Source organism: Equus asinus, chromosome 13 (assembly GCF_041296235.1).
Source record: "Equus asinus isolate D_3611 breed Donkey chromosome 13, EquAss-T2T_v2, whole genome shotgun sequence".
Lineage (NCBI taxonomy): Eukaryota > Metazoa > Chordata > Mammalia > Perissodactyla > Equidae > Equus > Equus asinus.
This window is the reverse complement of record NC_091802.1, coordinates 55,537,040-55,549,438: the sequence shown is the minus strand read 5'-3', so window position 1 is coordinate 55,549,438 and position 12,399 is coordinate 55,537,040. Positions and strand designations below refer to the sequence as shown.

General features: G+C 52.0%; 1 protein-coding gene and 1 long non-coding RNA gene across 2 annotated transcripts; one reads left to right on the top strand and one right to left on the bottom strand.

Annotated features, from left to right (window-relative positions):
* Window positions 1–2,797: 2,797 nt before the first annotated feature.
* Window positions 2,798–8,433, bottom strand: LOC106830285 (E3 ubiquitin-protein ligase TRIM65-like). Its single transcript, XM_014839798.3, has 6 exons — window positions 7,495–8,433; window positions 6,081–6,176; window positions 5,673–5,906; window positions 4,631–4,793; window positions 4,351–4,413; window positions 2,798–3,488 (listed from the first exon to the last, which is right to left on the bottom strand). The coding sequence occupies exons 1-6, from the start codon at window positions 8,290–8,292 to the stop codon at window positions 2,932–2,934; spliced, it is 1,911 nt and encodes a 636-aa protein (XP_014695284.2). The 5' UTR covers window positions 8,293–8,433; the 3' UTR covers window positions 2,798–2,931.
* On the top strand, window positions 6,042–8,859 carry LOC106830296 (uncharacterized). Its single transcript, XR_001397883.3, has 3 exons — window positions 6,042–6,181; window positions 8,339–8,439; window positions 8,728–8,859. It is a non-coding gene; the product is annotated as an uncharacterized lncRNA (long non-coding RNA).
* Window positions 8,860–12,399: the final 3,540 nt, after the last annotated feature.

The following is a 12,399-nucleotide window of genomic DNA, read 5'->3' as shown; positions in this document are numbered from 1 at the left end:
CAGCAGGTAGGTCTTCTGTCTCGGTGAACACAGCAGGGTGGCAGGTCTGCTGTCTCGAGCTAGGTGGTCACAGGTGAGCTGGGTGGTCAAAGTTGAGTGCAGCAATCAGTTCCTAGCCTAAGGAAAGATGCTTATCCTTAAGGAAATGCCAATGTGGGGGGAAGTTGCGCCTTTATCTTAAGGGCATTTGTTCTTGCCATGGGAAATGTTTTAAAGCAGATATGCAATGCGTGCTCGATGGTCATGTCAGGCCCTTTTGGAAAAAACAAAGTCAGGCCGAATTAGGTTTATACCAAATGGCTTCCTCATAAACTCCAATATGTCCTATTGCTTGCCATTTCTGTTTTGTCAACAGGGTTGTTACGAGGATCATGTAAGTTCATATTTGCCAGGAAGAGTGACTGGCACATAATAGGCACTATATGTTTGTTAAGTAAAGGCAAAATTACTTTTATAGAAAATGCAAAAAGAATTAACTTGAGAACTACCCAGGTAACACAATCTTTTCGTAAGGAATAACACAGAAAATTTTTAAGTGAAATAATCCTTGGAGACAGAGTAGTTTACAGCCTGTTTGGACTCACATTAAAAATAGTCGTCGAGTGCTCAGGCAGGAGCAAGAAGGCATGAGGGGTGTGTGGGTGGCATTCCACAGACAGTCCCCTCCCTGGTCTGCCCACTGACGTGGACGATCCAAGAACACTGGCTGATGTTGCACCCCGGAGGTCCCCCTCCATGATATTTTCCCCCATGAGGCACACGCCTTGCCATGAGAACCACCCCCCCGACATTTCGGTTTGCCGGGCTGCCTCACCGACCTGCGAAACTGCTTACCATTTAGCTTTTTTTTTATTGGCACCTGACCTAACATCTGTTGCCAATCTTTTTTTTTTCCTTCTTCTTCTCCCCAAAGCCTCCCAGTACATAGTTGAATATTCTAGCTGTCCCTCTGGTTGTGCTATGTGGGACACCACCTCAGTGTGGCCTGATGAGTGGTGCCATGTCCGCGCCCAGGATCTGAACTGGCGAAACCCTGGGACACCGAAGCAGAGTGTGGGAACTTAACCACTGGGCCATGGGGTGGCCCCCCATTTAGCTTTTTGAAATGCTGAAAAGTATTTGAGGACCCGCAGGACGATCATTGTGGATCCCTAGGGGCTCAGGAACTGCAAATGAGTAACGCTTTGGGAAAGCAAATAATACCCTCTTACATTCAGATGTGGATTTCACACCAACATGTGCCTGAGGGTGTCATGGTTCCAGCATCACATACCACCCTGGACTAAGCGTCTTTCAGAGACAGAAGGAGCTGGCGAGGGTAGCCCTCTCCTCGTCAGCTCCCCAATGGGGAAGGACTCTGAGATCCACGCAGCTAGCCAGAGCAGACCTCTGCTGTCCCCTTGGGCCACGCATTCACCTCCTCAGAATTTCTTGACCTCGGCCCGGCCCAGTGATGAGGAAACCTACAGCCCCTTGGCAGGGAGGACTAAAGATGGGGAGGTGGGGAGGCAAGATTGAGGCTTTTTGGTTGAAAGGTTTCTCCTGAACCTCGGGGAAAGGTTTTGATTTCATTCCTACCCGTCAACATGGGCAGCAGCCCGTGGGGAATAAAAGCGATTGGAATGGTGCTGAGTGGACTCCGGCAAGAAGGTCAGCAAGAGACCACGGCCGAGACTTGCTCAGAGGCACCAATGGACGCCCCACCCCGCGGGACCTCCGGAGCCCACCCTGTGCCCGCTGTGTCCTGCTCCACCCCGGCTCCCAAATGACCCCTCCTAACGAGAAACTAGGGTCACTAATCTCTCTGAGAACAGGCTGGGCCAGGGTGGAATTCAGGCACACCCCCGGATGGCACCCTTTGCCCTAGTTCTGGACTACATTTTCTCAGGGATTTTCTCCTGTGACTTGTAGCATTTCCTCTTCAGAGCCAATTATTAACCTTACCAAGAGCCCACGCATGAGAAACCACAGGGACAAGCGGCTGGTTGAGGCTGGAAATGCCCAGGTGGCTTCCTCAGAAGGAGCTGAGTCCCCAGTCATGTGCCTGCCAGGGTCACAGGGCAGTGGCCCGCCGGGCAGGGGTTCGGCCTCTTGGGCAGACTTCCACACATCCTGCTGGGCAGGTGATATGGCAGAGGCCTGTGTGTCGATCAAACTCCTTCCCTTTCCGGCAGTGTACCCTCTGGGAGCTGAGTCTGGTGGGCCTATGGCTGGGGGCGGGGAAGGCGGCTTTCAGGAACACTGAGGAAGATGGAGTGGTGTCCGGATAGCCCCCAGGCAGGAGAGCCTCAGTTCCACACCCCCTCCCGGGTGTGAGCCCCTCTGCTCTGAGCATTGGGTCAGCAGCCCCAGCCCCGGCCTGGATCTGGGCTCTCTGCCTTTCTTTTTTGGGTCTGTCAGCCTGGGTTCCTCCAGCTTAACTGCCCAGCTCTCCGTTAAGCCAGGAACTCAGACAGAACACCTCAACCCTAGTCTGTCAGGTGCCAGCTCTCAGTCTGGCCACCTGTGCGTAGGGGGGCGGGGGGAGGGGAATCCAGAGAGAGAAGACACCCGGTCCAAGCCCCGCCCACTCTCAGGCTAGAAGGGCTTTGGGGAAGAGTGCCTGGCGCTGAGTGGCCAGGACCAGTCTGGAGAAGCAAGACCAGGGGTCCCTGGTTGGATTTGGGGGATCGGAGTGGAGGGCAGGCGGTGCACCCGGGCAGGACTTTCCCCCTCCGGCGGCCTCAGGACTGTCCCCGGGCCCGGGGGACCCGGAGCCTGGTTCAGAGCCCTTCTCCTGCGGCTGTGGGGCCGGAGGGGTCTGCCCGCTTCCCGGGATTCCCGGGCCCGCGGCGGGCGCCGCCCTCCCGCCTCGCCCAGGGCCGGCCGCGGACACACGCCCCGGGCCCGGCGGCGCAGCCAGCTCTGCAGTCTAGCTTTATTGGCTGCCGCCTAGGCCTCCGGGCGCTGCTTGAGCGTGACGGCGGCGCCGCTGCTGACCATGACCGCGGGGTAGAGAGGCTCCAGGAAGGAGGCGAGGAAGCGGTAGAGCAGGCTCACGCCGCCCGCCACGCCGTAGAAGGACAGGCAGCCGGCGCGGCAGTCGAGCGCCACGCCGAGCGCGCGGTGGTAGCCGCCGTGCAGCACCGTCTGCGTGTTATTGTGCCACACCGAGAACTTGAGCGAGTCCCACTCCAGGCACCACGAGTAGGGGTTGCGGCCCAGCAGGTAGACGATGTTGCGGCGCGGGCGGCCGCTGAGCTGGGGGCTGCGGCGGTAGGTGACGCCCAGGCACACCCACGAGTTGGACACCTCCGCCTCCCAGTAGTGGCGGCCCTCGAACAGGCCGCGCGAGCACAGCACCTGAGGCCACTGCTTGAAGCCCGGGAGGGGACCGCCGGCGGCTAAGGGCTCCAGGAGGATGCCCAGGTTCAGCACCGAGTGCGTCTCCTTGAAGAGGAACAGCTCCTCGCTGGCGGTGGCGGGGTCGAAGTTCAGGTTGCAGTAACCTGGGTGGGGAGGGGACGGAAAGGGAGCCAGGGTCAGGGGCCCCCAGGGCAGAGGAAGGAGGTGCTAGGTTGCCTGGCGTATGCATAGAAGTCACAAAGTGCTTCCACCCCCAGCTCCTAGGAGTGGCCGTTTATCCCCACTCCTTTTAGTCTCCAACTCGGGCCCCCAGGTGCAGCTGACAGTCTGGAGAAGTGGAGTGAGTTGGGTGCTGTCCACAGGTCCACTTTTCTAGAGAAGTTGAGAACCAGGAGCCTGCCTCTCTGCCCCCATCTGACCCTCACATAATCTCCCTTTTTATTTATTCAGGAGGCAAGATTGAGTTGGGACTGAAGGAGAATCAAGGGCTCCCAGAGAAAGTCACCCAGAGGGGTTCACCAAAGGCAACACAACCTTGACTCCCAAGATCTCAGACAAGTCATTGGGATTTGGCCCCCAGCCCAGCCTGGGAGAGGGGCTGTGGGAACATCATATAAAAGGGAGATTGCCTGAGGAAGAAATGGACAGGATCAGCCAAGCTGGCTGAAGCCCAGGGGAGGCTGGCAGGCACCCAGCTGAGGGCAGAGGCTGTGCCACACCAGGGCTAGGCAGGGCTGCAGAGCCCGCCTGTGGCAGTAGGTGAGGCCTTGCCCCACCCAAGGGAGTGGGACAGGACAGTCTTTCCCCTTCCTATCAGGGCCTTGGAGTCGCAGGCCGAGTCCTTCTGAGGTCTCCAATCCAGAGTGGGAGGTCAGGACAGGAGAGAGCTGGCACCTCTCTGGAGCCCTGGCCTGAATGCAGGTGGGGCCGGGGAAGTCAAGGCATCCAGGGCCCTGTTCCTTTCCCTCCCACCCCTGGGGCCCGACCCCAGTACTGAGGACTCACACTTGAGAAGTGTTTTCCTGTCCACGGCTGGGGGCAGCACTTCATAGGAGCTCATCTTAATGCCTGGGGAGATGGGGGAGCTTTGCTGAGGACACTCTCACAGCCCAGCATCCTTCCAGATGGCATGGGCTTCCACGAGGCTCTTCACCTGGGAAAGGTGCACATGGGCAGGCAGGACTCTCTCTACAAGTGCCCAGAACTCCAACCACTGCCCAGTAGGGCTGTCCAACCCCCAGAATGCAGGTGAGTCTCCAGGGTCCCCAGGCCGCCAGGTACTGACCCTTCAGGAGGAGCTGATTGGTGAAGCTGAGACCCATGTCCAGCAGCCGGGTCCGGAGCTCCGCCAGGGTCTCTGGCAGCTGGAGGAAGCTCTGCTTCTCCTCACAGTTGGTGCCCATCAGGGGTTCCATGCAGGCTGGGAGGTGCTTCAGCCTGGGGAACTCCTGCGTGCAGGGAGTGGCCGGTGGTATCACCTGTTAGCCAGGGCCGAGGCAGATGCCAGGAACTCCTGCTTGTGGCCAGGGCTTGGTGGTCCCCAGACCATGGAGCAGGAGGAGAAGCTGCCCACTTTCAAACCTGGACATCTCTCTCCCCTCCTCCTGGTTGTTTAGACATCTTAGGTTAGGGTGTTGTCAAAGGTAGGGCCACTGTGGCCTAGTGCATTAAACAAAGTGGACTTTTGGAAAACAATGGGAAGAGAGTTTCTTTTGAGTCTTCAAATGCTTAGTGGAAAACCTTGCCAAATGCTTCCTATTGTGCATGGGACAAGGTGAGCAACAGCCCTAGAAATCTGCTCAGGGGTGTGATGGCTACTGAAGAAAGGGGATCTTGGCTAAGGGTCCCCAAGCACAGGGTTTGGGCAGCTCCAGGCGCCGCCCATAAAGAAGGCTGCTGCTACCCCCTCCCCCACCCCCCCACTAGCTACCCTGCCTGGCACCCTCTTGCAGCAGCACCAGATCAGGCTGTGGGGCCAGGCCAGGCCTGGGGAAGGAAAAGGGATTTCAATCCAGGCTGTCTAGACTGTTCCGCACTCCCTTCCAGCCCTGGCCTGGGGGAGTCTGGAGCAACTTAGACTGTGTCAGATGCCCAGAATCCCAGGGTGCATCCCCATCTGTTCCAGGGAACGGAAGGCAGGAAAGTTAGGGAGAGGCCGAGTGCTGAGGTGGAGGAAGAGGCCAGGGGTGTTGGTGTAAGCTCAGGATGGCTATGGAGGCTCCCTGAGGCAGAGGAATGGACAAAGTGATGCAGCCCCAAGCGCTGATCCCTTTATCCAAGGTCTGGGCAGATCCAGTGTATCTGTGGGTGGAGGGGTGGGGCCTTACCTGCAGAAATTGCTGGTCGCTCTGGTTGGTGAGCAGGGTGCGGAGCCAGATGCTGTCCCTTTCCAGCTTCAGGAGCCGGTTGTGGCTCTGCCGGATGGAGCTGCCCAGCTTCCCCAGGGCAGCTGCCTCCTCTTTCTCCACGAAATCCAAGACCTTCATTTGCAGCTGTGTGACCTCCTGGATGATCTCTGAGAAGCAGGCGTTCACCTCATCTCGTGTTGTCTGGATCATTTTCTTGGGAGGTGAGAGGGAGCATAGAGAGGCATCTCTGAGCCCCACCCTGGTGACCCCATCGTCATGGCCTGGAGCCATGCCTGGCCCCACACCATCTGCTCCAAGCCCTGAGAGTTCCCCTCAGCCCGATGCAGGGCACTGGGGAAGCCTGGACCTGGCGTGGGCCAACCTTACCGAGAGAAAGGCCACCTGCCCGCGGTGCTTCTGGCTGTCAGAAGTGATGATCAACATCTGGTTCTCCACGCTGGCCTGGACCTTCCGAACCTCGACCTGGGGTAAGAGGGTGGAGTGGAGGAGAGGGCCCTTGATTCAGAGAGGTAACCTAGGAGAAGTCCTTCTGCAAGCAGCCCCTTGTCAAAGCCCAGAAGAGACGTCCTTCTTACATTCCTCGAGAGGCGAGAATGAGAATGACAATGACCAGAGCTGGTGGGTAGACGGCCCAGTCTCACCCCCCTGCTCTTACTCTCTTACACCCTGAGAGTCTCCCTCCCATTCTTAGAGTCAGGTTCTCTGCTCCCCACAGTGATGACCTTTGGGTTTCAGGTCATGAGAAGGGGCTGTGGAAGGCTCGGTGGCTGGAGAGGCCTGGGAGGCAGTGGGTGGAGGAGGGGCGTATCAGATATGGAGCCCTGGGCTCCCTGGGGCAGCGCTGCCGGGCCCAAGCAGCACTGTGTCCCCAAGTCCTACATAAGCCTTGAGTCCCCACCTATTCCAGCAACGGGCGTTTTCATGTTCTGTAATGTATTCTAGAACTGTGCTATTCCTAGTGCCTGTCCATGAACTGTTGCTGACCCACAGCAAAAGAAGCAGCTCCTGCCAGACTGTAAATCAACACACGGCTTCCTTTGTTGAGAAAGTCTTGCTATGAAAACGTGGTCAGCTGAACTAAACAGTGTGGTGCGTTGGTTTACACTCTGGCACAAGCTCCTTGTTTGGCCATGGACCACTGACGGGGGCAAAGCTGGAATAGCACTGTTATGGAATATACGATAGAATGTCTAAAACGTAAGTATTCCACTATAAAAAGCGATAGAAATATATTAAACAAAATTGAGAAATAGAAAAAAAGGAAGGGATTCACCCACTCCTAACATGACTTGTTTGTATTTTGATATGTTTTATTTCCGCCTTTTCTTTTTCTGTTCAAAAAATTTAACATAGGATTCATACCTACAATTTAGGATCCTTATTCATTTAACTGGCCAGCACTTTTTCATGTCATGGCATGACCTTTGCTTTTTTTTTTGAGGAAGATTAGCTCTGAGCTAACGTCTGCCGCCAATCCTCCTCTTTTTGTTGAGGAAGATTGGCCCTGAGCTAACATCTGTGCCCATCTTCCTCTACTTTTTTGTGTGCAGGATGCCTGCCACAGCATGGCATCATAAGCAGTGTGTAGGTCCACGCCCCGGATCCAAACCAGTGAACCCCAGGCAGTGAAGCTGAGTGCGAGAACTTAACCGCTATGCCACCCAGCTGGCCCCTCATGATCATCATTTTAATGGCTGCACAATTTTCCTCTAAGGAAAGGTGTGGCAGGGCTTGAAACTCAGAACCATGGGTCCCCTGGCTCCTATCCTCCCACCCCCACCTCCTTGCGGGCTCGCTCCTCCTCCAGGGGGATGGTGTCGTGGTTCTTGTGCTCCTCCAGCAGGCAGGCCCCGCACACGCAGCAGCCCTCCGTGCGGCAGTACAGCCGCTGCAGCTTGCGGTGCTTCCGGCACAAGCGGCTCTTGAGGTCCCACACGGGCTCCAGCAGCTGGTGGTCCTGGAACACCTGGTCCTCAAAGTGGCTGCGCAGGTGCTTCTCGCACAGGGAGGCCATGCACTGCAGGCATGACTTGACTGACTTGAGTTTCTGGGGGGAACAGAAGTCGCAGGGCACATCCGTGGGCCCAGCCAGGTTCTGTGCTGACCCCAGAGTCTGGCCCTTGGCCTGGGTGAAGCAGTTCACCATCTCTTCCAGGATGCCATTCTTGCAGAGGCGTGGCCTGGAAGGGAAGGTCTCTCGGCACTGGGGGCAATAGGGCATCTCGTCCATGGTAGCCTGGTGGTCCCAGAAACCTTGCAGGCAGCTCATGCAGAAGTTGTGCCCGCAGGCGGTGGTGACTGGGTTGCGGAACACCTCCAGGCAAATGGGACAGAGGACTTGGTCCTCAAATGTGCAGAGATCGCTATTGTTACTCATCAGGAGCTGTCCTTGGGGAGGTCTTGAGGGCTGGGCAGGGGGCTGCAGGGCTGGGATGTGGTCCTGGACTGGCCCTGGGAAGACAGAGCAAAGCCATGCTGAAGCCAAGGCAGGAACTGAGGGGCCTTGGAGGGGCACACTAGTCCTTCTCTTAGAAGCAGCTGTCTGCCCATGGGGTACAGGGATTTTGTCATTGGTCATCCCACATTGGAGGCATAAATTGCGGATTGTGTTCTCCTTGTCCCAGCCCTAATTGCTGGAACAAATCCTGGACAAGAGGGTGGATGAGCAGAAAGTTACATAGTGACAAAGGAAAGGAGCCACTTCCTTGACCCTTCGGAAGGAAAGGTAGGAAGCACAGTACTTACGTAAAACTCTCTGCATGTCAAGGAGAGCCAGAGGCTTGGCTGCCCTGCGGTGGGAAGGAGAAGAAACTTTGGGTACTCAGGCACAGGGCCCTTGCCCCTGGTCCCAATTCACCAGCAGCTGGGAGGATCCCCATCAGTCCAGCATGCCCCCACCCAGCCCTTTATGTCTCTTGGTCTTACGTCTCTTGTCTCTGATGACCGCCTTCCCACCTTTCCCTTTGGCTGCTGTTTTGCCGTCTCCCTATCAAATTGGACCCCCTCCTTGAAGACCACCCACAATTTTGCTCCCTGATGTCACAATTCAAGCGTGATCAGCCCCAGTGTTCTGCCTGTGATGTCAGCAGGGTAAAAGTTGTGCCCCTGGACATGCCACGGTGCTGATGCAGTCTGCCCTTCCACCCTCAATTCTTTACTCCAGAGCCTTCATCCCAGGCGGGAGAGTTGCAGCTGCACCTGGGGCCACTTGCAGTGGACGTCAGGGACTCACCATACCAACCAGAGAAGGAAAATGGCAACTAAATGACAGTAGATTCTTGGGCAACTTGTTTAATCTCTCTGGACCACAGCTCTTCTCTGAGTATCAACAGAGTTGTTGTAGGAGATGATGTTTTAAGGCCCCTTCTTGGCCTAAAGTTGAATGATCCCAACATTATCTCATTGGTGATCCTAAATATTGTTGCTTCCACTCTGGTTCTGATTCTCAGAAGAAAAAAAGGGATGCAACCATCACCACTATCCATATCCAAAACTTTTTCATCACCCCTAACAGAAACTTTATAACCATTAAGCAATAATTCCTCATTTGCCTCTCCCTTGAGCCCCTGGTAACCTCTAATCTATTTTCTGTCACTATGAATTTGCCTATTTTAGATATTTCATAAGACTGAAATTATACAACATTTGTCCTTTTGAGTCTGGCTTATTTCACTTAGATAATGTTTTCAAGGTTTATCCATGTTATGTCATGTATCCAAATTTCATTCCTGTTTGTGGCTGGATCATATTCCACTATATACCACATTTTTTTTATCCTTTTATCTGCTGATGGACACTTGGGTTTCTTTTACCTTTTGGCTAGTGTGAATAATGCTGCTATGAAATAGGTGTACAAGTATCTATTTGAGTCCCTGCTTTCTTTTGGGTATATACCTAAGAGAATCACTTACAATCCTTAGAGAGACTGTAGGCTCTGTAGTTGTGTCTCCTTTTAACATTCCAGATGTCATTTGTATTGTCTTTTTCTGCGATGAGTCCCATTAGGAGTTTATCCATTTTGTCCATCTTTTTAAAGAATCAGCTTTTGGTTTTGATGGTTCTGTTGTATGTTTGTTTTCTATGTAATTGATTTCTGCTCTGCTCTTTATTATTTCCTTCCTTTTACTTTCTTTGGGTTGAATTTGCTGTTGTAAGTTCCTGAGATGGACATAATGATTTTTAGCCTTTCTTACCTGTTTTTTTTTTTTTTTTTAAAGATTGGCACCTGAGCTAACATCTATTGCCAATCTTCTTTTTTTTCTTTCTTCTCCCTAAAGCCCCCCAGTACATAGTTGTGTATTCTAGCTGTAGGTCCTTCTAGTTGTGCTGTGTGGGATGCCCCCTCAGCATAGCTTGATGAGCAGTGCTGGGTCTGCGCCCAGGATCTGAGCCAGTGAAACCCTGGGCCACTGAAGTGGAGTGCATGAACCCAACCACTCAGCCACGGGTCTGGCCCCCTTTCTTACATGTTAATAAATACACACACATACATACATACATAGATACATACATACATTTTCCTATTGTGATTTCTTCTTTGACCCATGAATGATTAAAAGCATGTTGCTTACTTTTCAAAAATACAGGTATTTTCTAATATTTTTTATTATTGATTTCTAACTTGATCCACTATAATCAGGTAATATGCTCTGAATTAATCTTTCCAATTTTTTTTTATTTTGGGGAAGATTAGCCCTGAGCTAACTGCTGCCAATCCTCCTCTTTTCGCTGAGGAAGACTGGCCCTGAGCTAATATCCATGCCCATCTTCCTCCACTTTCTATATGGGACGCCTACCACAGCATGGTGTGCCAAGCGGTGCCATGTCCACACTCGGGATCCAAACTGGTGAACCCCAGGCCGCCGAAGGAGATCGTGCATGATTAACCACTGTGCCACTGGGCCAGCCCTGAAGTTTTTTGAGACTTGCTTTATGGCTCAGAACATGGTCAATGTAGGTAACTGTTCCACATGAACCTAAAAATTCAGAATGTGAATGTAGTTGTTCAATGTATGTTCTACATATTTCAGTAATGAAATTTGGAAATCATTTGTTAAAAGCATCTGTATCCGTCTTGGTTTTTTGGTCTACTGTAACAGTTACTGAAAGATGTGACAAAATTCCTAGTATTATTATGGATTTGCCTATTTCTCCTTTTAGTTCTATCGTTTTTGAGGCTAGATCATTAGATGCACACAAATTTATGATTATGTTTTCCTGGTGAATTGTAGTTCACCATTATTGATTTTTCTTTTTGTTTTACTTATTTTTATTTTTTTCCTTTTTCTCCCCAAAGTCCCCCAGTACATAGTTGCATATTCTTCGTTGTGAGTCCTTCTAGTTGTGGCATGTGGGACGCTGCCTCGGTGTGGCTTGATGAGCAGTGCCATGTCCACACCCAGGATTCGAACCAACAAAACACTGGGCCGCCTGCAGTGGAGCACGCGAACTTAACCACTCGGCCACGGGGCCAGCCCCTGATTTTTCATTATTAAATTTCTTTCTTCCTCTCTATTATCTTGGTAGTTACACTTTTATTATTTTTTGGGTAGTTACCTGAGAAATTATAACATGCATTCATGGTTTATCAAAGTCTAATATAAAGCTTTATTTTTATCTCTTAGAGAAGCCAAAGCCTTAGAATACTTTAATTCATTTACCTCATCCCAACTTTCATTATTGTTGTGTATTTTAATTGTCTTTATGTATTTTTAAAACTTAAGGCACTATTAATGCTTAAATGCCAATATTTATTTGGATCAATCCACGTATTTACATTTTTAATTGCTCTCCATTCCTTCCTATGCCTCTAGCTTCCATCTGGGATCCTTTCCTGTCTTCCTGAGGAACACCTTCAGTATCTCCTTTAGTATAGGCGTGTAGGTGATGAATACTCTGAGGTTCTGGTTGTCAAAGATGCCTTTATATCCTCTTCATTCTAAAGGATACTTTCATGGGTGTTGAATTCTAGGTTGGCAGCTATTTTCCTTCAGCACTTTAGAGATTCGATTCCACTGTCTTCTGGTTTATATTTTTCACTTGAGAAGTTGGCCGTCAGTCTTATTGCTGCTCCTTTTTTCCCCCTCTTCCGACAGCTTTTATGATTTTCTCCATATTGCATTTTCCTCAGTTTTATTATACTATATATATGTGTGTGTTTTATTTATCTTGCTTAGAATTTGTAGTGATTCTTGAATACATGGCTGCCTTCCAAGTATGCCAATGGGGCTTGATTCTAGCTTGGCATTTCCACCCTTCTGTGTCTGCCCAGGTTCTGATGAATGTCCCCTGGTCATTAGAGCAGCTCCTTGGCTGTCCTCTCCCTACCTCCAGCCTTCTCCTCTCCCATTTGGTGTCCTGCAGGCCTCTGTGACTCAGCTTTGACTGTCAGTGCTAAGCACAGATCCTGGCATTTGGTGGCTGTGTAGCACATGGCAGCAAATAAACAGACGTTTGCTCTAGCCCTGTGACGGAGGTGACAGACCTGAGCAACAATAGCTGTTGGTGATAGGCTAACCATCCTTCCTGCACCAGTCAACCACACCCTTCTCCAACTTCAGGGTCTAGTTCAAGAAGTCTGTCGAGCCTTCCAAATCCTTCTTTTTCAAATATGTACTTATTGGCTATCCACCACAACTGAGCAAAGCAGGGCATATTTTGAGGATGTTTTGCTCTTTGATTTGCT

What these genes read in the sequence shown, in the direction of transcription:
- LOC106830285 (XM_014839798.3), bottom strand. Translation starts at nt 8,292, where the DNA reads ATGACCAATGACAAAATCCCTGTACCCCATGGGCAGACAGCTGCTTCT. An exon ending in GGCAGGTGGCCTTTCTCTCG is followed by an intron (nt 5,907 to 6,080) that starts GTAAGGTTGGCC and finishes TCACCTCCCAAG; the next exon opens with AAAATGATCCAGACAACACG. An exon ending in GCGACCAGCAATTTCTGCAG is followed by an intron (nt 4,794 to 5,672) that starts GTAAGGCCCCAC and finishes CCCTGCACGCAG; the next exon opens with GAGTTCCCCAGGCTGAAGCA.